General features: G+C 38.9%; 1 protein-coding gene across 3 annotated transcripts in view; it reads left to right on the top strand.

Moving 5' to 3' along the window:
* MEF2A (myocyte enhancer factor 2A) overlaps positions 1-22,851 on the top strand; it is an 82,905-nt gene that overhangs the window by 47,678 nt on the left and 12,376 nt on the right. The window contains exons 4-8 of one of the 3 annotated variants that reach the window (XM_057375301.1): positions 7,776-7,907; positions 7,973-8,110; positions 11,004-11,223; positions 11,395-11,454; positions 19,907-20,097. In XM_057375301.1, coding sequence (XP_057231284.1) covers positions 7,776-7,907; positions 7,973-8,110; positions 11,004-11,223; positions 11,395-11,454; positions 19,907-20,097 — 741 coding nt within the window. The remainder of the gene's footprint in view (positions 1-7,775; positions 7,908-7,972; positions 8,111-11,003; positions 11,224-11,394; positions 11,455-19,906; positions 20,098-22,851) is intronic. The other 2 variants (XM_057375299.1, XM_057375300.1) reach the window with 2 other exon arrangements.

The raw sequence follows: 22,851 nt of genomic DNA, 5'->3' as shown, positions 1-22,851 counted from the left end.
CATCTACTAAACATTTTCTTTGGGAATGGTTTCTGTTTGTGCTATAATTGATAACACTAAGTTATCTTGAGTACCAAGACTCTGAAATAGTTCTGTTATCCTTTCCAATTTTAAAGCTGTAAAGAAGAACTATTCAGGACGAGAAATATTTGTAATTGCAGTACTGCATGAGCAGGTAGACCTAAAGAACCCCATTCTTTTTATTAAATGAATTCTAATCGGAGTTAAGCCATTTTTTTTTCTTGGCAAACTCTGAGTAGGAGATAATATTTTTCCTAAAGAAGTTCTAAAAGATTGTGAAGGATATTATGCAGATGGATTGCTGCACTTGGAAACTTTTCATGTTCCATATGGCTTATCTGCAGTGCACTGTTGCTGAAAGGRGGCCTTCAGTCGGCTACTGCTGCTGCTGATTTATAATTTAACTGTTGCAAGTACATGAAGATCKTTATTTGGGAGCCTGTACGTGTACATCAATTTGTTGTTGCTTGGATAAGGACTGAAGAAAGCAATTTATGTACCATAAAATAGCTCTTTAAACATTCTAACAGAGAACTGTGTTTTGCTCTCKTTTACCATTAATTTTGTTTGTTTGCAAACTGCATTCCCTGAAAGGACTATAAAATGTATTTAATTTATATGCTAAGGAATAGTTTCTGCTTCTTGAAGATGAGTATCAATCTATTTTGTCTTTGTTAAAAAAAAGTTTGAAAAAGACCGAGTTAAACTGGCTGTTTAGTACCCTTTTGATGGGAAAATATTGTTCATGATACTTTCTATAAAACAGGTAAAATGCAAACCTGCTCAGTGATGTAAAATTTGCTAATCTACTGAGTTGGATAGAAAGTGAAACAAAGACGAATGCATCAAATATCGGACTTTGAGAGCCTGACGAAGCTGTCACTGTGGAAACAGCATTATCAGTGCTAATGGATTACTAATCATTKTAAGTCTCAAGGAGTTCATTTAGGATCAAGCAATCCAGCTCATTTGTAGGTCAGCAACTGGTTTATAAAGTCCGCAGTTCACAGATAGTGCTTCTCTAAAATCACAAATMCAGCTACACAGCTGCCTCTCCCATACCTTCTAGTCCAAAGTACTGGGTGATGGTAATATTCTGGAGGTGAAGAGCGGATTTTTTAGCCCAGAAAGTTCTAATTCTTCAGTAATTGCTTGTGGTTATCTACTTAAAATAATGTTTCACAGCAAAGATGCTTCAGGCTAGAATTGAAGCTTCATGCCATATCAAGTCTAAAAACCTTTTGTATGTGTTATTTTATATAAATGAGAGTTTGAATCCTGAGTGCCATCTTTATCATATCTGGGAGGAATTTGACAGCTAGCTTTCATGTTTGGCAAGCTGGGGATGCATGTTAAAATTTGCCAGATACTGGAAGTGCTCCAACATTTGAAACAAGATGGTTTCTTTTCTTAGAGTGGTTTATAGCAGGGACACTGATAAAATTTCAAATCATGAACATTTTTCATCTGTAAATGCTGAATACCTTTGCCTAAAACTGAACAAAGAGCATCRCTTAAGGGGCTTTTCTTTTTCTTTGTATTTTATGGAATAGTGCTAGGCAGGCGTGTAAGTTTTTTGTTTGTAAAACCGTAGAATAAATAATTAATCCTAAACCTCCCTTTTTTTTTAATAACAAACTATAATATTTGGCCAAGAAATACAATAACTGTAGCAAGCTTCAAGTMCTGCACTTAGAATTTTTCATGTCCATGTATTTTTGCATAATGTCAATTATTTGCTCTTTMAATATCACTACTAATTGAGCACAAGTATGGAAAACATTATTTAAGTAAGCTGAAAGTAGAGCATGTCAATAGTTCAGATTTTCTTTAGCATGCAGTATTGTGGTTGGGGAGCCTGCCAGGAAGATTGGGGAGGCCTTGTTCTTTAAGAAGTTAAGCTCTCCAAGTTGCTTAGCTCATGGAAATGTCTGTCATAATCTAATTTGGCCTCGTGTGCGTTTCAGGGAAGTTTTGAAAGCCGGGCACCACTCCTTCCCTGAGCTGGTTTGGGATGGATGTGTTTGTGGCTATAATTAGAACGTGAAATTTGAACTGATAGCGTGGCAAAATGTAATTGAAAATGTGTCAGGGATACTGAAAGGAATAGTATTAGGGCTRAATGTAAGTAGCCTTCCCAGCTCAAAGGCCAGGAAAATAGCTTCATAAGGAAATGTGCAGATGCTTCAGTGTAGTTGAGAATATTAATATAGCCTGAAGAAAAAATATCACGTTTGTAAACATCACRTAAAACAATACACTACATCTAACTGTGGAAAAAGAAATTTCAGCCTACAGAAATAACGTTGATGAGCTTAAATAGACAAAACATGGTTACAGAGTTGAATTATCTGTTTTTTCTCTGGCTGTTCTCTTTTGATGTTTATGCTGCACTAGGGATTCGCTCCTGCTAGGATTTTAGACAGTGCTAAATTCGTGTACCCGGCACTGTGGGGTCAAGCTCTGAGTCTGTAGAGCTGTGTTGTTAATTTAGAGAAAAGAAACAGGAATGATGATTCTTCTGTAGCCAAACTGACCCGCAGGAAGCTGAAAAACTAAAAATAGCTTTTGGTGACTAAGAATACTCCTYGGGTACTTGAATATGTTTTATACATAATAGTGGAGGCATAACGATATCTAAAGGATGAGACACCTTAGTATTGTTCAGGCTGATGAAAGTGGAATATTTTGTGKTATAAAAGAAGAGAAAACAGCCTGGTTTTAGGCTCAACTTCTTGGCAATAATAGGTATCAGGAAGCAAATAATCAAACAATTGTCTTGCTTTCAGCAGGACGTTTAAAGCCTGTRGTGATCCATGTGGTCCTTGCCTGCTGTGTGAAGGGAGCTGGGCTCCAGTAAAGGCGTATGCCCTGTTTTGTCTCATWGATCTTTCATGTATTAAGGATGAAAACTGGGTGGGAATCTGGTGCTKTGACTGCTTTATTTGTTCTTCATTCTGTGAATATCTCAGAAAAAAAAAAAGGTGTGGCTTTTCATGAAGGTTGTGATTATTTGTGGTGACTGAGGCTGAGGTTTGCTGCTGCCAGCGAGGCCAGGCCATTCCTTCTGCTTTCTCTYTATTTGTGATACTCAGCCCACACGTTGGCAGCCCACTTATTCCTGCTGCAGCTGAGCATAAACCCAGCAAAAGTAAGTTAAAGAATGGGCAAGAAGAATTTTTCGTCATTTCAGTGAGAAAAAAGTAYTCTTTATTACATGGCGTGTCTACAGCATCAGGAAACCATAATTGTTTATCTTTTGATATCCATGGTGTAGGTGTCTACAGAGCAGCAGTAATGCTTAGCAGRACTGGTAGGGCCTTTCCATTACTTCAGACCTGAGGAATATTTACACTTAAAAAATTATGATGTTTAAAACAGATTTACTCCAAATTTGTGSAGCTTCGCAGCTTTTCCGTGCTCTGATTGCAAGAACAGAAACAAAACTAGCCACAGGATTTAAGTGGAAGGTTTGCTTTTCCAAGGGAAATCACTCTCCATTTCAGTCTTAGTCAAATTTTGGACATGGTTTTCCCCATGATTTGGGATGAAATACCAACAAAAATCCTCTCTGGCCAGCTCCAATAGTAAGTGCAAAAATAGAGCTGTTAACATGATACATGGTGGCTTTGACAGCAGCAACCATTTCCTTTTTGTGTAATATTACAAGAAACCCAACACTGAATGTTTTGAATGACCTGACACTTTTTTACAGTTCAKAACACTTTTTACACATGAGGTCATCCTACATTCTYGCTTTAAGGCAGAAAAATACCATTTCCTGACGTGACAATGAACATAATCAAGTTCTTTACAGTTCTGCCAGGGCTGGTAAGGAGCCCAGAGCACAATATCAGAAGTCTTGGCTTTTTAACTAAACTCGCTGATGGGAGCACAAAACACGCTGATTGTGCTCTTTAATCATTATCAATGCGTCCATTTGGAGTGGGATGTAAAACCCAGAGTGTGATGTAGGAAGGCCAGTTGGGAATTGTCACTTCTTCCCTGGAAGCAGTGACCCATCTGTGTTTATTGAGCAGTCTGGAGCCCYGGGAGCTCAGCGGGCTYCAGGCTCCTGCATTTCATGTGTCTYTGTTGGATTTGGTGAAGGAAGCTTGTACTAAGATAATTACACTGATGGTTGAATATCATCTTTGCTTCCTCACGGATCAAACAGTAAATGACTTTATTGTGTTTTTATACCCTTTGGTATCTGTAGTATTGGTTTCGGTAAAAATTTATAGCGAATTGTAGAAAGAAGCCAATTATTCCTTTCTGTTGTTGTTTTGCAAGAAGCCCTTCTTCTGTTCCTTAGATGCTTCTTGCCAAGGCATGATTCTTTTCTTAAATTAGCAAAATACAGTGCAATTAAACACTACTTTGCATATGTGTGGGGAAGTTCAGGAAAATATTGGGGCTCTTGTACCATGTGCTTGACTGCAATATTTAAACCCGTCATAGCTGGTCCAGCCGTTCTCATACAATGTTTTCAAAGCTCTGCCAYTCAAATAAAAATAAATCAATACTAAACTAATAGTGGAACTGAAGCAGTTTAAAGCTTCTAGGTCATTCTGCAATATCAGGATGACCAGAGCTGTCTGGAACTSTTGTGTAGTGACTTTGTGTGTCACGTAAATGTCTTGTTGTGTTTCCTTCATTCTTTTAAAAAAAGATTGCACACCTGGTTCCTTGTAAATGCTTAACATTATTTTCTGAGTAAAAACAGTGCTTTTCTCTCAATCAGTTAATGCAGTCTGAGATCAAAGCTACACAATCTCAGTTACTGGGGCACAATACAGTGCATTGGCAAACAYGTTGGAACAATTTCCAGTAATTTTGGCTAAGTCTTAGAGGAAGTGGAAAGTAACACAGATTTACTGAAAGGGCTWCACATTCCCTTACATGATCTGGAAAACAAGACTTCACACCAGAAGGTAATTGCAGTGAGCATCCAGTAACAAAACCTGAAATTTAATGTTCTTTTCCCCACTTGCTGTAGTAACTAAAAATGATGCCTTATATTTATTAGCCTCCACTGCAAAAACTATGATTTTGTTCTAAACAAGGTTCTGTATCGCAGCAGAGAAATAAAGCTCTCTTCATGTTGCACAAATTACTTGCTCTCACCAACTGGCATTTTCTTCTCTGAATAACCTCAGCATTAGTAAAATTTTGATCTCTGTGATAATATCTCGGAAATAACTCAGAGAGCCGAGTTATTTACGTTATTTGGAGAAATAACAAATTTTAACAGTGGAGAATCTGAAGGGCGGAGTCAGCCCTTGTTTATGGAGTTTGGCTTTGCTGTGTCCCCATGGAGCGATTTCCACATTCCCGGTAGCCGTGTCCCGCCTTGTTTTCCCTGGAGCAGGGTCCTGTGTCGGTGTCTGGCAGGGCTGGCTCACGTCGCCTTCGCCTGCCCGTGCCAACAGCTCGCAGCATTCCATGGGCAGCCCCGGCCACCGAGCAGGAATGTTTTACTATTGTGTTACTGGGCACTGATAAAAGTTCACAGGCTTTTTATGGTCAGGGCCTCAAAGTGGCACTTGGTGTTTTGGTGATAAGGAGACAGAGCTCTGGCTGTCGGACCCAGCCTTATTATCTGTGACAGGGAACCGTGGCTTAAATCCCTCCACAATGACAGGAACCCCATCTGGAGTGACGGTTTCCAGAGCCTGAAACGGGAGATACTGAGGCATTTTCCTTCCTCATGAGTCAAAACAGAGTTAACCCCATTGTTAGCAAAAATGACGCGCAGTCAGCGAGAGGAAGGAGGCATTTTTATATTTAAATCTCTTCCTTTTTGTTTAACTTGGAGGATAATTTTTAGACCATGAACTGGCAGCATTGCACTTGAAAGCTTTCACTGAATTGCTTTGGACTATTAAAAAGAGCTCTAATGAAACTCCCTTGTTGCAACTGAATTGCTTGGGCATGTTTATCACCGGAGTTTGCTCTCTCTGTGTKCATGTCTTGCAAGCCCTTTCTTTGCAGAGCCTCAGTGCAGCTCTGTAATCGCGTCCCGAGCGCCGCGTAAAGACATTTGGGTTCTATTTCCAGAGCGCCGTGGGCTGCAGGGGTTAAGTGTARTCCAGATTACACAGCGTTAACATTTTCCCTGCTGATATCAAAGTGTAGCAGACTGGCAGGATGACTTGTTAGGAAGGGCTGGGAGAGGGATAAGAGGCTCCGACCTTGAGAGGCCGAGCGGCCGGGCCTTGTATGGCCAAGTCCATCTGCGTGTCCAGCTGATTGGCTGGAGGAGCGATCGGAGCCGTGACAGGTGCTGCAAGAKCCTACACCTGTTTCCCCCATATGCTGATTTAGTGATTACACTTTTGTGGCAGTTCCAGATACTGTGTGGGATATGTGGAGCAAGCCAGGAAACTTGAGAAGGAATTGCAGCTTATGGTGAACTGTGATATTAAAGAATTTCAGGCGGCGAATTGGATTTTCGATTCCTGCTTTAAAACTGCRGTAGAAATAAGCAGGGTTTTGCATATATATGAATAGTGAGGAAGTMGTGTGTGCTTTTTATTGTACTAAGAATCCGTTGACAGTAAAAAAGATGCTGGTGAATACTACGAGCTAAACCATTTTGTTTTATAAGTCGGATTTTCAGTGCGTTAYGGAAATTGCTTCTATAGGAAAACATACATTTTTTTTAATGGTGCTGGAAACGTCAGCTTGCAGATTTCTAATCTTTAGGGGTTTTAATGTAAAATTCATGGAATATAGATAATTTCTGACAAAAGGAAGCACACAACTCCCTCGTGCCTGTATAGTCCTACTGCTGCCTTATGTGCTGATAAACATGTATCTGTTTAAAATTTATATTGCTTTCCTTTTGAAACTTTTTAAAAAAATAAACGTTTTTCCACAGGTAATGTTTTAAATATTGGCTTCGTTGTAAATTAGAACTTGCAGAGAAAATATTCTGATTGTGTAATAGGGTGAAAAAGAAAAAAAAAAGAAATACAAATATATCTTATAATTTGGTCTCAGTAGTTTCACATCCTTTCTCTAAGGGCTGRGTTGTAGACAAGCTTGCTTTTTTTTTTTCCAGGGGATGTTGATGTGAATTCTCCATCAGAAAACAGGAAATAGCTCCATAAAGTTAGTCTAAAGGACTCTGAAAAAGCTTATATTTAGCAAACTCAGTCATTTTAGAGAGGGATTATGTAATTTCTTTTTTGCAGTTCTTGTTATTGTGCAGGATGACAGAAGTGCAGGAAGATCCTGCCTTTATCAACTACTGAGATGGAATGTTACATATATTAATGTCCTGCTGTTGTTTAATTGGATCAAAGATTTTAGCCACCGTGTTTCTCACAATGTAACTGTATGCTCTTTAAAATGTGAATATTAAAATTGGGATGCTAAAATCAATTCATTAAGGATCCAGTAAACTGGCTTTTAATTACAGTTAATACATGAACTCCTTTGCCACAGGCTTGAATGTTCCTTGTCAGGCAACTTCACTCCATCAGCGAATGTCTAAAAATGATTTTGCATGGAATGCTGGGGAGATGAAGTGTGTGTAGGGTGAAGTTACCTGTGAGATGGCACCTGGATGAACCTTTTCTCTTTGTGTACTTTGCCACTATCTTAAAAGACTGATCCTGTCTGTTGTGCAGTGAGTTTTGTCTGTGAAAGTCTCATGTAGTTTCAGGGGCTCTGAATGATTCAGTAGTGTACAAAACTTCTTGGCAAGTTAGTATGATTTGTATGTGAATTTTCCAATTGTATTTCAGACCTTAAGAAAGAAAGGCCTTAATGGTTGTGAGAGCCCTGATGCTGACGATTACTTTGAGCACAGTCCACTATCGGAGGACAGATTCAGCAAACTAAATGAAGATAGTGATTTTATTTTCAAGCGAGGCCCTGTAAGTACTTTTATTTTATCTCTACTTTTTATTTGTTGATCCTTTTTATTAACTTCATTATTTAGGCTCTGAACAAGAAGGAACACAGAGGGTGCGACAGCCCGGACCCTGACACTTCATATGTGCTCACGCCACATACAGAAGAAAAATATAAAAAAATTAATGAAGARTTTGATAATATGATGCGGAATCATAAAATCGCAGTGAGTACTAAAGTATGGTTTGTGCTTCTCTTACATGCATGAGACTTTTCATGGTATTTGCTTACCACTGAAAACCACTTCAAAGACAAGAGGATGTAATGGCTTGAGAAAGGAAAAATAATTCTGAAGAAAAATGAGATTGTGATACCTGSTCTTGTTAAAATACATTTTATCGTAAAGAATAAGAAGAATCACCTCTAGCTTTGGTTTTGCACTCACAGTTTTTCATACCTTTGGAGCATGAGATAACATTTCACAATTTGAGGATCCTACTGCATTACCTAATCCTACCTAAAATATATTTACCAAGATAGATTTTTGTTGTGGGATGTAGGATCATTTATTTACATCTTGTAGGTCTTCATCTGTCTGTTGATCARAATTTTACAGTATGTGACAAGCAGGCAAATAGAATTGGATTAATTTTGTCATTTAACCAGTAGAATTAATTTTACTTGAGTGTGGCTGGAGAAAGTTATTTAGAAATTTAAAATCAAGRCTGCTGCACAATGAGAGCCTCAAAAGATTGCTGCTTGCTCCTGCTGGAATTCTAACAGATGCTTTCTTGGACACTGAAAGATATTTGAAAATTTTCTCCCAAGTGCCAATYCAGTGTGCAGCCATAAGTCACTTGGCTCCAGAACTTCAGTTTGGGAATAAAAGGAGTGGAAATGTTGCATGTTTTTTGTGGAGGTGTTCATGATGACATTTAATTTCCACCCACAAAAACCCGTTAGTGTTGAGTGTTAGTAAGTATTTTCTAAGAAAACTAATACAGGGCTCTGCCACAATCTTTGAATATTTTACCATGGCAAATCTTGTAGCAATTAAAGGAGATGGACTGGGTGGGTTAATCTGCACAGACCCTATGGCGGTTGAGTAGTGGCTCCAAATGACTTGCTGATATTGGAAATCATTTCATCGTTCAGAGCATAAGAGATCTCTGGGGAATGAACAGCAAACTGACAGTCATGACACCCAGCATCACTTCTGTTAGCACTTAATGCTTGAATAAAGCCACTATCATTTGGTTTTTGCTTAGTTTCAAAGCTTTTGATATCCAGCATTTYTGTGTTGAGACATCTTCAGGCCTTATCTCTCACTATTTTATACCTAAATGGGTCTTTGGYCAACAGGCTAAATGTCTGTGCAGACATCAGTGTAAATAAAAAGACATTTTAAAAAATAAAAATTATAGCTCTACAGCTCTGTMTTTGTAACTTACATTTGACCAATTCTGTTTCTGTTTCCAGTACTTCTGGGGCTGTATAAAAACCCAGTTTCTCTTGTTCTCATGCACTCATTGCTGTCAAAGGATAGGAATGAGGCAAAGCGTGAAGAATTCGGTCGTAACCAAACGAGCACCATAGATGGGCAGAGACAGCCTTTATTGTAAGGTGTGGGGGGAGGCTGTCACTTATTGGTTCTGTATTGAGAAACCTCCAGAAAAAAAGCTTCCAGCTGTTACCTTCTCGCAGTGTGTTCAGCATATTCAGGTATTTCCAGTTCAGTTTGAGCTGCTTGACAGCRCGCTCTTCGAAAACACCCTGGTTTTGGTAGATACTGAGTAGTTTCAAGTAGTTTCCCCTGAAAACAAGCACCAGGAGGGCTTGTCATTGGTTAGATACTGTGAATGATTTGCTAACATTATGTTGTTCTGCTTCATTACTTTTTCCATCCATCTGTGCCAAAAATTGATGATTATTCTTAGAATGCTTCAGTAGGGACATTGTCGTTGGCTCTTGCTAGTAAGAGATTTTGTTTCTKGTAGAGAATATATTCTGCTCTTTTAATTAATATAATTATTGTTACATTTCTTGTATTATCTAACTTTCCATACAGAAGTATAATTCTAAGTGTTTTTTAAGCGACACRTGACGAAATTGCAGGTTTTTTTTAAGTATATTTGCTAGGTCATGTGAGTTGGTCATCTGCCTTTGACCTCTAAATTAAAACTGTCGCCTCTCTATTCTGTCCATAAATACTACTGGGTTTTTACCCTTAAATTGTACCTGTTATGATTTTGTTTCCAGTAATTATGAGASTTGTGAAAGAAAATAGTCCCTTTTGTTTCAGAAACCCATCACTGTCAAAGGATAGGAATGAGACAAAGGCCAAAGAAGTTAGTCATGACCAAATGAGTACCATAGATGGGCAGGAAGCTCAGCTTTTGATTCAAAGCTGTTGAATAACAAACATATATACTGCAGAAAAACAGTTGCCTTTTGAAAAGTAAAAACTAGAATTAAAATTGAGATTTGCACAAAAGATGGAGTGGTTWTTCAAGCAGGGGTTTGTGGAACCTGAAATGTTTAAATTCAAATTATTGAACTTTGTGACTTTCTAAAGATCTGTATAATTTTTAGCCTGTTGAAAAATGAAGCCTTAAGAGATTAGTAGCAATATTTTGGCAGAGTTATTACTAGAAAATGTTATTACTAACTTGTTCTTTTTTGTGTAATAACTGTTTGTAACGTGCATGTTTATCCTTACATTTTGAAGGTAYAATTCATTGATTTGTAGACATGTTTAGCCTGTTATTGCTTTGTAATAATCCAAATTAACTGTTAAATTTGTTGTATTTATGAGCTTGTGAATTCATATGAATATTTTCAGTTTTCTCTGTTTGAATTTTACATATTTTAGAAGTTTGAGTAATTTTTTGGAACTGTAATTATGTGATGTGTAAGAATTTAATACYATACTTTACAACAAATGGATGATTTAAAACTATATGCTGAATAGAGTTAAAAAACTAACAGAATTAACTTTCTTTTAATAAAAAACAAGAAACTGATTGATTGTAACTGTGAATTTTTATAATGTGCTRTTTCTGCAAACACAATTAATGCTAACGGTGTTGTCTTGTTGTCCCTCATCTTCTCTCCTGCAGCCCGGCTTGCCTGCCCAGAACTTCTCCATGTCGGTSACAGTTCCAGTGTCCAATCCCAACACTTTAACCTACAGTAACCCAGGGAGCTCGCTGGTGTCCCCATCCCTGGCAGCCAGCTCCTCGCTGACAGACACCACCATGCTGTCCCCTCCTCAGGCCACCCTGCACCGCAACGTGTCCCCCGGGGCGCCGCAGAGACCGCCCAGCACCGGCAACGCAGGTGAGCTCCTGGGGCTGCTTCCACACCCCCTGCTCACCTTGGAGCAGAACCCACAAAAACCCTCCCAGGTGACAAGCTCTCAGGGGTTTGGTGCATTTTCAGTTGTAGTTTTGCCGTACAGAATGACTGTRATGGACAAGGGAGTTTAATGCTCTGGCTTCTTTTGATTAGGTGGAATGCTGGGGACAACTGATCTCTCAGTGCCAAATGGAGCTGGTACCAGTCCAGTGGGTAAGTGCAGTATCATGTCTTTGTTTTAAAAAATGGTATTGTGGTTTTGGTTTCTCAGTTATTCAAAAGCAATTTTTTATTATGACCCTTTTGAAAAAGTGGCTGTGGAAGAAGAAAGATTGTAATTTTTTTAGGTGCGTTGTAATTGTCAAGTTTTATAAATTCTTATCAGGCATTTAACTTTTTACTGCTGYGCCCTTTTCACTTCAGTAATATTTGCCTTTTTTATTTTAGTGATTTTCRGTAGTAGCATGCTGCTCCTGCTTTTGTGTTTCTCTATGGGTGTAATTACAGCATTCTAAAAACGTTACATTTGCCAAATCTGAACTATTGCACTAAAAGCAACTCAGCTCAGTTCTCAACTTTAGCATTCGAAGGACCTGGATGTTTGATGCTGGTTGTGGTGYCAGTCAGTATGAAGCAAATACAGACTGTATTGTTTATATTGCCATGTGTATCTTGCTAATAATTTTCTAGCAGTTAKATGAAGAAAGCAATAAATCTTGGAAGCTGATAGCTAGGGTCTGTCTTAATTTTGGATGATGATCAGAATTTCTTTTAAAAACAAATTAGAGATCTTGCCAAAAATCAAATCAACAGTATTTTTTGGTCTGCAGTAAAAATATATGATAGCACTTTTTCATTTCAATAATATTTTGTCTCGCCTAGACAAAATTAACTGCTCTGATACAGGGACAGGCAGCCACTGAAATGTATTGTGCCACAGACAGACAAAATAAATGACAGTTCACCCATTTCGGTCACATTCCTCCTGTTCCGTTGGAAGTCGTGGTGGCTGRAGCTCTGTTTTGCAAACACACCTAACTCCCTTTGGGAAGTGTTCATAGCACGGAATTAAAGAAGCAACTGTTGACCTTTCAGTGTTTGCCCACTGGCAACTTAATGTCGCAGCTGGGAAAAAGTTCTTTGAACATCAAGTCAGGCAATTGAATTGATGAATAAAAAATGCTGCAGCTCTCCAGGCTGAAAGCACAGGATTGACTTTCCACTCTTTATCCATTCCTTGGTTATGTGCAGTAAAGATATGAAATATTAAAGAGTGGTTTCCATCAGGTAAGCAAGATTTTAAATGGAGGAAACTTCCTCAGTTRAAAAAAGATGACTATTTTTAGAAACTGTGGAGGTCAGATGTTGATTTCCATAGAATTTTTTGAGTCAGACTAAATAAGTTTATTATCAGGCTGCTTCAGGCCTCTTTTCCAAAATCAGGCTTTAATACCAGCAGTCTCAGTTTAATAAACAAATTCAATAAACAAATAGAACAGTGGTTACAGTGCTTGCTGTAGGGTATCAAACTCCAGAAATGCCCAGTTACAGCRGCTTGGGGAACATATTTAATGCAGTAAAATGTTTTCCTCCTTGCATTTATTAATAGTTTATGTAAAAAGTCAAAATGCATCACTTATCTCTTACTTTCCAGAACATCACACCCAAGATGTTATACCCACTCAMTTCTAGAAAGGTTTGTCATACAAGTGAGAGTTGTGACTGTACAAGATCTTTAAGTACCTCCAGTGAAACTCAAATACCTGGTTAACACCAGAATGCTAAATCAGAGAGGTACCCTGAGTTGTCAGAGCTCCACTTGCAGTAAGTTATGGCATAAAAAACTTTTTAACTACTGACAGGTGCACAGGAACCTTCTCAGTTACAACTACAATCAAGAAATCATACGTAACCAGATTGACTTAATCTGCTGTCAACTTGAGCTTGACAGCTGCTGTTGAAATGTATCTCATGTTAATTATGTCTGCAGACAATAATGGCTTTAGTTTCTTGCTGCATTTGTTGTAGAATTCACTTTAAAAAAAAATCTATTTTCTTCTTCTAGCTTCCAGATTTTTTTCTTAGCTTCTCAGGAACGGAGAATTCTCCTATGGATGTAGTGAAAGGYCATGTGCCAAATTTGCACCTCACAATTTATAGGAGTGATGTCAGAGGTAAAGATGGAGTACTGGTATCCATATTCCCAGATATTCTCATATAAAAAATAAAGGAAAAGCTCATCTTCTTCAATATTATGAAGTTCTTGTGCATCTGAGATTTTATTCTCATTTCCTTGAAAGACACTTATATGCCTTTATCTCTTAGTAACAAGCAAGTAAAGGTTATCTTGCTTATTTGGGACCCAGTTCAAACAAAGATGTTGCATAAAATGGCTCATACTGAGTTCACACGAGTCTTTTTCTCAAGTCCTGGGTAACTTGATTGGAATGGAAATGATTTGCTTTAGCAGTCAATCTGCCAACTTAACAGTTTTTCTGTGGAAAATAACTGAGTAAAAATATCTGCGTGTTGTAGCAAAGATTGGTAGGTGGTTTTTTATATCCAGAACAGAAAATTTTGTGATCACTTTATAATACTGAGAGCTTACTTCACATGCAGCTGTCATAACTCTGAAAAAGCATTTTCATTTTGTAATATTTTTAAAGTTCTACCCACCACATAAAAAACATTTGCTGAAAATTTTTACTTGGCGAATATACCATATTTGAGAGGCGAAAAATGTCCAGCATTATAACAGAATTTGCTCTAGAGCGAATTTAATTTTTTTGTTAATTAGATCAAATTTTCTGAGCTAGAACATTGATTATCCTGTTGCTCCTGGTCAGTATTAAACCCTGTTCAATTTGTGATGGGCAGTCTGATGTCTGATGGATGGATGGATGGATGGATGGATCAGGGATGGATGGATGGATGGATGGATGGATGGATCAGGGATGGATCAGGGATGGATGGATGGATCAGGGATGGATGGATCAGGGATGGATGGATGGACAGGGATGGATGGACAGAGGGAGGGAGGGATGGATGGACGGAGGGAGGAAGGGATGGATGGATGACGTTTCAGTTTGCCGTGAGTTCTGCTTCAGTGTGTTCCAGTAGATGTGCTGTCATACCATGAATCATCTGTGAAATCAACTTCCAGTGACCTTTTCTCATCCTTGAGGACTCTGAGAATCAGAAAAGCTCAGAAGTACTACCACAGTTATTCAGTCTCTGCTTTTTCTTCCACACCCTTCACGTGTGGCATTGGGCCAGAGCCATGCCAATGACCTGAGCTGGTTTTCATTGCCAGTACTGCATGAGAACCACAAGTCCTGAGACCTAAGTTCTTCCCAGTCCCAGGTGATTCTTAAGGGCCTTTTGGAAGTGAAGGCTGTTAATGATTTCACAAAGGCACAGTATTTTCTGCCTGTACATTTCTGTGTCCATGAAGTAGCCCTTCAGGTCAGTAATGCAGATAATGGATGTAGTTGATCTTTTGGAAAAGAAATAAAAAGGAAAATAGCTTTCCTCTTATATTCTCACCATCAGGAGAATGGGTAAAAAAGACCTGGTCTGCTTGGGTACTGAATTTCTCCTCTTTGTTCCAGAGCTTTATCTTCTCTAATGTCCTTACTAATTTTCACATTCTGAGAATGTGAATTCAGGAATACTGAATTTCTTTAGAGTAGAACTGAAGGATATATCTGCTTGAAAAGCTGTGTCTTGTGAGCTGTTRGATMTCTACTAAGAGTCAGTCTAGATCATGTGTGGTCTTTGATCCTGAGGAGGGATTTCGCAGAGGTGCCACTGACAGCTTGCACACACCTGGAAAATGCTTGGAGTTGCCAGAAAGGGATCAAGACAGAACTGTGAAAAGCCACACCTGTAGATGGTTCCCTTTGTCTTGAGGGCTTGGCTGATGGGGAGAGCTTTTTTTTGTGTGTCTGAGGATAAAAGAACCTTTGAGCTTGGTCTTGCACAGGTCTGAATACGCTGCCACTGCAGAGTGCACCAGAGGCTCCAATAACAGAAAGGCTCTCTGTGCATACCTCTCTTGTCATGTTTGTTTGTGAAATGAGAGACACCCAGTGAGGAGTATCCCACTGCCTCCTGAAAAACACCATTTAGACACAAGAGCAGTATGCCTTTATTTAGGTTTGCTGTTGCATTCTGAATAATAACCACCCCTTTAAATTCTAAATATCCTTGAAAATTCTTTCTCCTTTTATGTAGCTGTAGGCAAAAGAAAATTTCCAACAACCTGGGAAATGAACTTTTTTTWAAGTTCTGTAATATGACTAAGCATTCCCTTGACGTTTAGTCATGTGTATTTCTTTTTTTTTGCCTTTAAATGTCTAAAGTACTCCCTTAGAAGCATAGATCTTACATGTTAGACATGTTTCAAGATCTTACTGTCAAAAGTATATTTTAATTCTAATCATAGCATTATCTGACATACTAATTTGTAAAGATCCATAGAAATACATTTATTTCAGCTTCCTTGAGATATTACAGTAAATTCTTTCATGCAAAGCTGATACAGGACTTGAGCTTTTTGAAACGATGGTAGAATCAGCAGTGATTGCTGTGCAAAGCTGCAAATGGTAGGAATGGCATATGCTGTTTTCAATTTCCACTTGAATCTGTCACACTAAACCCCAAAGTAAACAAATTGAGCAACTAATGCACATAGAAATGCTATTGTTGGGTTTATGTGCAGTATGTCCCTCTGCCTGAGGTTCTTCATGTAAATGTTTTCCTTCAGTAGATTTTATCTGCCCTTCCGATGCCTCGTGAATCAATGGCTTATTGCAAACACAGTTTTCAGTTTACTTCTAGTTGTGTGACGACTGTTGTGTTTTATGATGTCACTTGAGGCATAAATATTTTTACAGTCCTGATTTTTGCTTAATCTTATATGGATTAACTGCTTGCCCACAATTATTCCAGAACTTTGTGTAACTGTTCAGTTTCTCCAAAGTGAACGACCAAAAAAAAAAAAAAAGATTAATGGCATCAATGCCTGTAATTTATTCCTTGAGTAGTAATAAGTACATTGAGTACTTTCCAGCCACGTGTGTTCATTGTTTCAGCTGATGTGATTTATACAGTGAAATATGAGTCTGGCTCATGTAATTGAATGCTGTGTCTTGGGCTGCAGGACAGTAAATGAGATTAAGCTGTATTATGTCTCTGAAGGCAGAATATCCAGTTGGTATCATGGGTAGGTTGTAACATTTCGCTTCAGAAAAGAAGTTGCTTCAAAAGTAAACACTTTCTGACTAAACAAGAAGTAGACTAATGTACGTTGGCAGGGTTTGTTATCATCAAATCTAATTAAATTATGATTCATATAATTGAGAGCTTATATTTGCATTGGTGTCTGTTTTCCAAAGGACTGTTTTGAACATGCTTTCACGTCTGTTTTAAGGAATTAGAATTAAATAAAACTCTTCCTTCTGAACTGAAAGCAGTCATATTTTTACACATATGTAGTATTTTATATTGTTTCCATTTTCAGTTGGAAAATGTTTTTAAACATRAAATATTGTCTTTAGGGAAGATGTATAGTGGGTAGAGTAGAAACAATTTCTGTATTATATGAAATAGTAAGTGGAATTTATGGAGTTATTAAGGGCTCAGTTTGGCAAAGGGCCCTGCAGTTGCATCATCCTGTACTCATTATCTTTTTCTGGCTCCTGACCTTGCTCTAAGAAATACCACACGTTTAGTTATCCTTTCACTCTTAACTGGTAATTTGATTTTCYTATTAGATTATTAAAAGGAAAAAGGCATGAAGTTTCATACTAAAAATGAATATTCTGCACTCTTATTGCAGCCCCAGCATATGATGCTTCAGATAATGGATGCAGACACTCCAGTGTTTGCCCAGTGTTCAGTGCCAGCTCTTTATCACAAAGGGCTGCTAGCAGATTCATACCCATAGTATTGAACACTTAAGATTTTTTTTTTGTTTTCCTCCCATTTTTAATATATTCTAAGTACTCCTCTAAGAAATGTGCAGCCTTTTGTCAGAAGAAATGCTTTAACTCTGCCCTGCTGCTGCCTGATACTACGCAGAGCAGTCAGTGGCAGGGAGTTTGTTGTTTTTGACAGCACCACTGAAAGCATGAAATGTTTCTGAAGGATTGGCAGAGCCTTGGAATAAGGGCTCAGGAAATGACTGGGTTGGGTGTGGAAGAAAGACACTGTCCAGATTTAACACACAGGCTACTGAAATACTTGCAAGCAGAGGACAGGAAATGGTATCATAGGATGGACCAAAGTGCTGCACAGAACCCCATTGTTTGTTCAGAGTGGGATTGTTGTGCAGCTTAAACTCTGCTCAGAACTCCTCAGCCCTGCCATGGAAAGGTAACACTGACAGCCCCAGTGAGTAATAAAATGCTATTTGTTACTRCATTAAAGCCCAGACTTTACTTCTRTTATAACAGTAAGTTCKTTAAATGTTCTGGCATTTTTGCTSAAAATGGGAGGTAACTAAGTTTCAGACAGAATTTGGTAAAAATGATGCCATTTTCTTACATTTTTCCTCCCTAGTGTCTGTTTGCAAATGCATTTCATTTTTACCCTGTCCATTGTGTAGGATGTCTCTGGCAGTCTGATGCTCTGGGGCTGGCTGTAACTCATGCTGCGCTCATTTATAATGGATAGGAATTGATGCATGACTGTGTTAACAAAATCATGATTCTACGAAAACTCTCTCTGTTTCAGGAACCTTAAGGGTAGCACAGAACTTAATTTCTCCTTTGGCTTGTTGGTTTTTCCAYGTGACCCAGCTGTGGAGAGTTTTCTCCTACCAGTCAAGAGTAAATTTAACTCTAGTGTGTATTCTGAGCTTCAGCCCAACTTTTTAACCACTCCCAACTAAATTTTATTACTAACCTAGAAGCATCCAAATAAATTCTGCTGTTTTCTGCTGAGGAATATGGATCACAAAATTAGTTTTTGCTGTGKTTTTTAATACAGAAGGAAGAATGCTGACATTAAAAACTTTATTTTYTGCTGTGTTCCTTCTTTCTCCCATAACTTCTGAGTTAAAAGTCATATTCCCATACCTCCTATACAAATGCATCAGGAAAGTATTAAATTAGAATAACTCCTTCTTGCTCTGTTAACCTTGGAAAACTCCAGGGACATATCAGATCATCCATGTATGGTCAGGCTTTTGGCACAGAAGGAAATGCACATAGTGAGTAAATCCAGAGTAGGCTTCCTCAGCAGCTTCCTGGTGAGTTCCCATTGAGGGTCTCAGTGTGCCCTGGCTGAGTACCTTGGTAGAACCAGGCACCTTCATGAAGTTTTGTGTCCTTACTGATAAATGTTGCTGTTCTTCCTTCTTGCTGTGCTTTTAAAGGCATTAAAAACGTTGCTAAAGAAGGTAGAATGTGACACTGACAACTTTCTTATTTTAATTGCTTTTARATTAATATGTATTTAATGCAATAAAATTGGATTGGGCATAGGGGCCTATTCAAATTAGAATAATAATGCAAAATTCATGCCAGCGTGGCGCTATGGGCGATTAGGAGAGAATTTCCCACACTGTGAACTTTGTCTCGTAGACTTTTCCCTGATTGTGGCTATAAAAGCTGCTTTCAGAACCRCAGTATTAGTGCAAACAGAATCTTACTATGAATTGTGTTTATTTATACACACACACACACAGGTTCTGTAGGGTGAACTATGGGGTTCCCTGTTGCAAAACTCTCCTTAACAGKTTTTTTTTTTCTGTTTGGAGCTGAATAAGGTTTGTGTATTTTGGGAATTGTTGCTATAAATGTGATTCTGTGTTGGAATGTGGCTTTAAATTTTTTTTCTGAGAAATGTATTTTGGTTAACATGATTGGTGCTTCTGTCAGGATGGGAAAATAGAATACTGGGCACTTCACTGATTTACTGCCTTGGCACTGTTTTCTGGTCAGTTCTGAGTGTAAGCTGGGGCCTCTGCCTTGAGCATATTCAGCTTTTGGAGATTTTACTGCTGAATCTCRGACCTGTAGGCTTTGGCTTGTCTAATTCCACTTAAAATGAGTAGCAGGAGTAAGACAAAGAAAGACTTTGTTAAATAAACCTATGGGCATAAGTGATGTGTAGAGCTGGAATGAATTTGAAGGAAAAGGATTTGTTCCCCTCGTTGTTGCAAAATATGATAATCAGACATTAGTCTGAAATTAGTCCTACAGATCTTGGAGGTATATGAAGAATAAATTTCAGAAATAGAGACTTTAAGAGCTGATCTTTCATTCTCACAGGCAACAGTTGAGTGCAGTCCATTCTCTGGGGGGGTGGGGACCAAGTGGGGCTGTGCAAAACCCTCACTTTTCTGCAGGCTCAGCCTGGAGGAGCTTCAAAGGGCAAAACAAACGCAGCGGATGTTATTAGAAATAGTTCTTTGGCAATTTGCTCTTCTCAGCATTTAAGCTGCCACAGCATGCCCTTGAAGTGATATTCCCTTTACATATTGATCCCCTGGTGAGAGTGGTTTGTGTTTGTTCGATTGATCAATACTCAGCCTCTTGTGGGAAGTTTGTTATTGGAATTTTTACAAAAGAAAGGTTTCAGAACTGGTACATGAGCACCAAAATGTTGTATTGTCCTTCTCCTCAGTCTTACGGTCCATTTGTTTTTCCTCTTTCAGGAAATGGGTTTGTGAATTCCCGAGCTTCCCCAAGTCTACTTGGTACTGGTGGTGGTGGGAATGGCCTAGGCAAAGTCATGCCTACAAAGTCTCCACCTCCACCAGGAGGAGGAAATCTTGGCATGAACAACCGCAAACCCGACCTCCGTGTCGTCATCCCACCCTCCAGCAAGGGCATGATGCCACCACTGGTGAGTTAAAACATTTGTTCTGGGTCTGGCTTTGTGAAAATGGAATGTTGTGCCCACGTGCACAGGGAGAAACTGTCTCACCTGCTTACCRTAGGGTACAGGAGTAGAGGGGTGTTTGTATTCTGAAATGTCACTGATGAAAATCGAAAGTACAAATTGAGCTGGGGAGAAGTTCAGTTTGTATGGAATTTTACCAAGTGTGAAATAGCAGTCCTAAATGTGGTCAGAACACAATCCCAGAGACAGGGACAAGGACTTCAGTGCTGTGATCTGACATCCCACTGACTCAATACCGAGAGCTCCGGTGGTTYGGAGGATGTGGGTTTTAAAAAGGGTTATCCATCATTCTGTGGAGGAATGGCTGATGTTATTGGTGATGTGAACTCTATTAACGTGCCCTAAAGCACATTTTGTACCTGCTTTTCCTGGGTYGTAATGGCTGTGGGATGTGAAGTGCAGCTTCTGTGGTGAGGAAGGGCTGAGAGCAGCACTTGTTTGATGTGGCCCTTTGGAACGTGACCTTGGGTGTCCTGTGGTGCTGTCGTGTCCTCAGCGAGGCCATCAAAGACACTGAGGAGCTCTGCAGTGCTGCTKTGGCATCTGGGCAGCGATGTTTGGCCAGCCAGGCTGGGAATAGCACACGAGTTTCGTGTCAGCCATGAGGCAACCACGGCCCTGCGCCCAGAACTGGTCTTGCARGAAGTGTTACTCTGCTTTTCCTTTAATTTACTTGGCCAAATCCTTTGGTCTTAGTCTTTGCTGCCGTGTAGAAATTTTCAGTGTCTCTGTGGCTKTTTTCTGTGTGTGGAAGAATGGGCCATAACCAGGAGCAGGATATAAACAACACAAGTACTCTCTGTATAATTCCTATTTGTTTTTAAGCTACCACGAGTGCTTACATTTGTTACTGGTACTCATGATGAATAGTACCAAATTAATCCAAGTAACAAAAGCTATAATTAGCCTCAGAGTAAGGATTCTTGAAAAAAAAAAGGTTTTTCTAGGAATACTGAAGTATATGAGAGATAGGAAGTATACTGGCTGATGATTAAAGAGAAAATTACACTTTTAATTAAAAATAGAAACACTAATGCAGTTCTGATGTTAGTGGTGCACAGCACCTATTTACTGTTGTGTTGTGGAGAACAACATCATATTCAGCTTTGGGTTTATCTGTGTTTCTGGGGGAATGAGGAGATTGGGAGTGGAGATGCTGGCATGGAATGGTGGTTGTGTGTGACAAGTACTTTGTTGCTGAGCTGCTTTATTGGATCAGTGCAGCCAGAGAGTGCTGTGCAGCACATCCACGTGTGCAGCCGTGTCCTTGGGCTCACCAAGCTCCTGCTGCACCAATTTCCCCAAAGCCAGTGTTCTCTCAGTACAGCAGGTTTTGTGTGACACCAATTTCATGAAATACTACATTTCTAGCAGWATTATCTACAGAATCAGGTAGCAAATCCACATTATTAATTAAAATGAATCAAAATCCTGAAGCACGAACGTGACTTTTTCTTTCATTTGAAAGCAATGCTATTTTTAGTAACTGTGTTATCCCTCTTGTTTGCTGAGTACAGTCGGAGGAGGATGAATTGGAGTTGGTGAGTTTGGGCTGCTGTTTGCTGAGAGACAGCAAGATGCTGGAAATGTCTTTCACTTCAGCTTTTTAACTGTAGTTTCATTACATATTTTAARTAATTCCAGTGTTCCCTTGGTAGCAGACAAAAACACATTCGTGTTATCAAACTCAAAACCCGACCAATTCAAGTTGAAAACACATCCAAAGTCAGCACTTGCCATTTGTAAACTTCTATATTTTTTTTCCTGGAAATGTTTCTGTTTTTCTTGGAGGGAACATTGGAAAAGAGCCTTTCAAAGTAACTGTCCATGTGTATAGGATTTGTTACTGCCTTCTATATAAAATATAAATAATCACTTCCCATCCCCTAAATTATTGGAATATTTTTAGAAAGTGGCTTCACTTGTGAAGTTCTTCAGATTRTAACACCAGCCCTGTGTTACTTCTCTTCCTTTCAAGGAGATGACATCATTGCTGGTGAGGTCACCTTTTTGGAGGTTAGAATTATTTCATCCTGCGTGAGATTATCAAACCTCAGGGGTGTTCCCTGTTTACCAAAAGGAGCAGAGAATTGCAAATGAATAATTCTACCTTTTATTCCAGTGGAAAGATATTCTGCTTTTACAAGGAAACTCTTGGGATTTGTGTGTTTCCTATTTTTTCCCCCAAAGGTTTTAACATTGGCATTCTGTCTGGAAAATTACCGTAAGGCTAAAATAATTCGTAACTTATTTTTAGAGCAATTTGCAAATTGTTTGGCTGCTGTGGCACCAACCAGGCAGAAGATGCTGTGTCAGATTCACAAAGTGACCTATTGCAGACCTTGATTTGTTGTTGAACATGGACCTGTTGCTAATACGAGGCTCAAATTGCATGAAAGCATGGAAAATGTAGTGATGTAGATAAATTTTTTGATGATTGCATGCTGCTGGTTGATTTTTACCTTAAACATGAAAATTAGATTTTAAAAAGTAAGGAAGAATGGTTTCTGAAACTGAGTGTTGAAGTTTTTAAGGGTTATTGGAATGAGTTGCTCATAGAGCAGTTAAACAGCTCTCCCTCTTTCCTCTCACCTTCAGAGAGGCGTTTGTGGTTTTCAGTGCAAGAACAAAAGCTCAGTGTAAAAACACTAAAGCAAAGCAAGATCTCCTTGCAGTTGGGATGAGAGCCAAAGAAAG

The sequence above is a fragment of the Malurus melanocephalus genome, unplaced genomic scaffold (assembly GCF_030028575.1).
Source record: "Malurus melanocephalus ecotype Western Australia unplaced genomic scaffold, MMel_1.1 scaffold_244, whole genome shotgun sequence".
Classification (NCBI taxonomy): Eukaryota; Metazoa; Chordata; class Aves; order Passeriformes; family Maluridae; genus Malurus; species Malurus melanocephalus.
The sequence above is the reverse complement of the archived record's forward strand: the minus strand, read 5'-3'. Positions and strand labels throughout refer to the sequence as shown.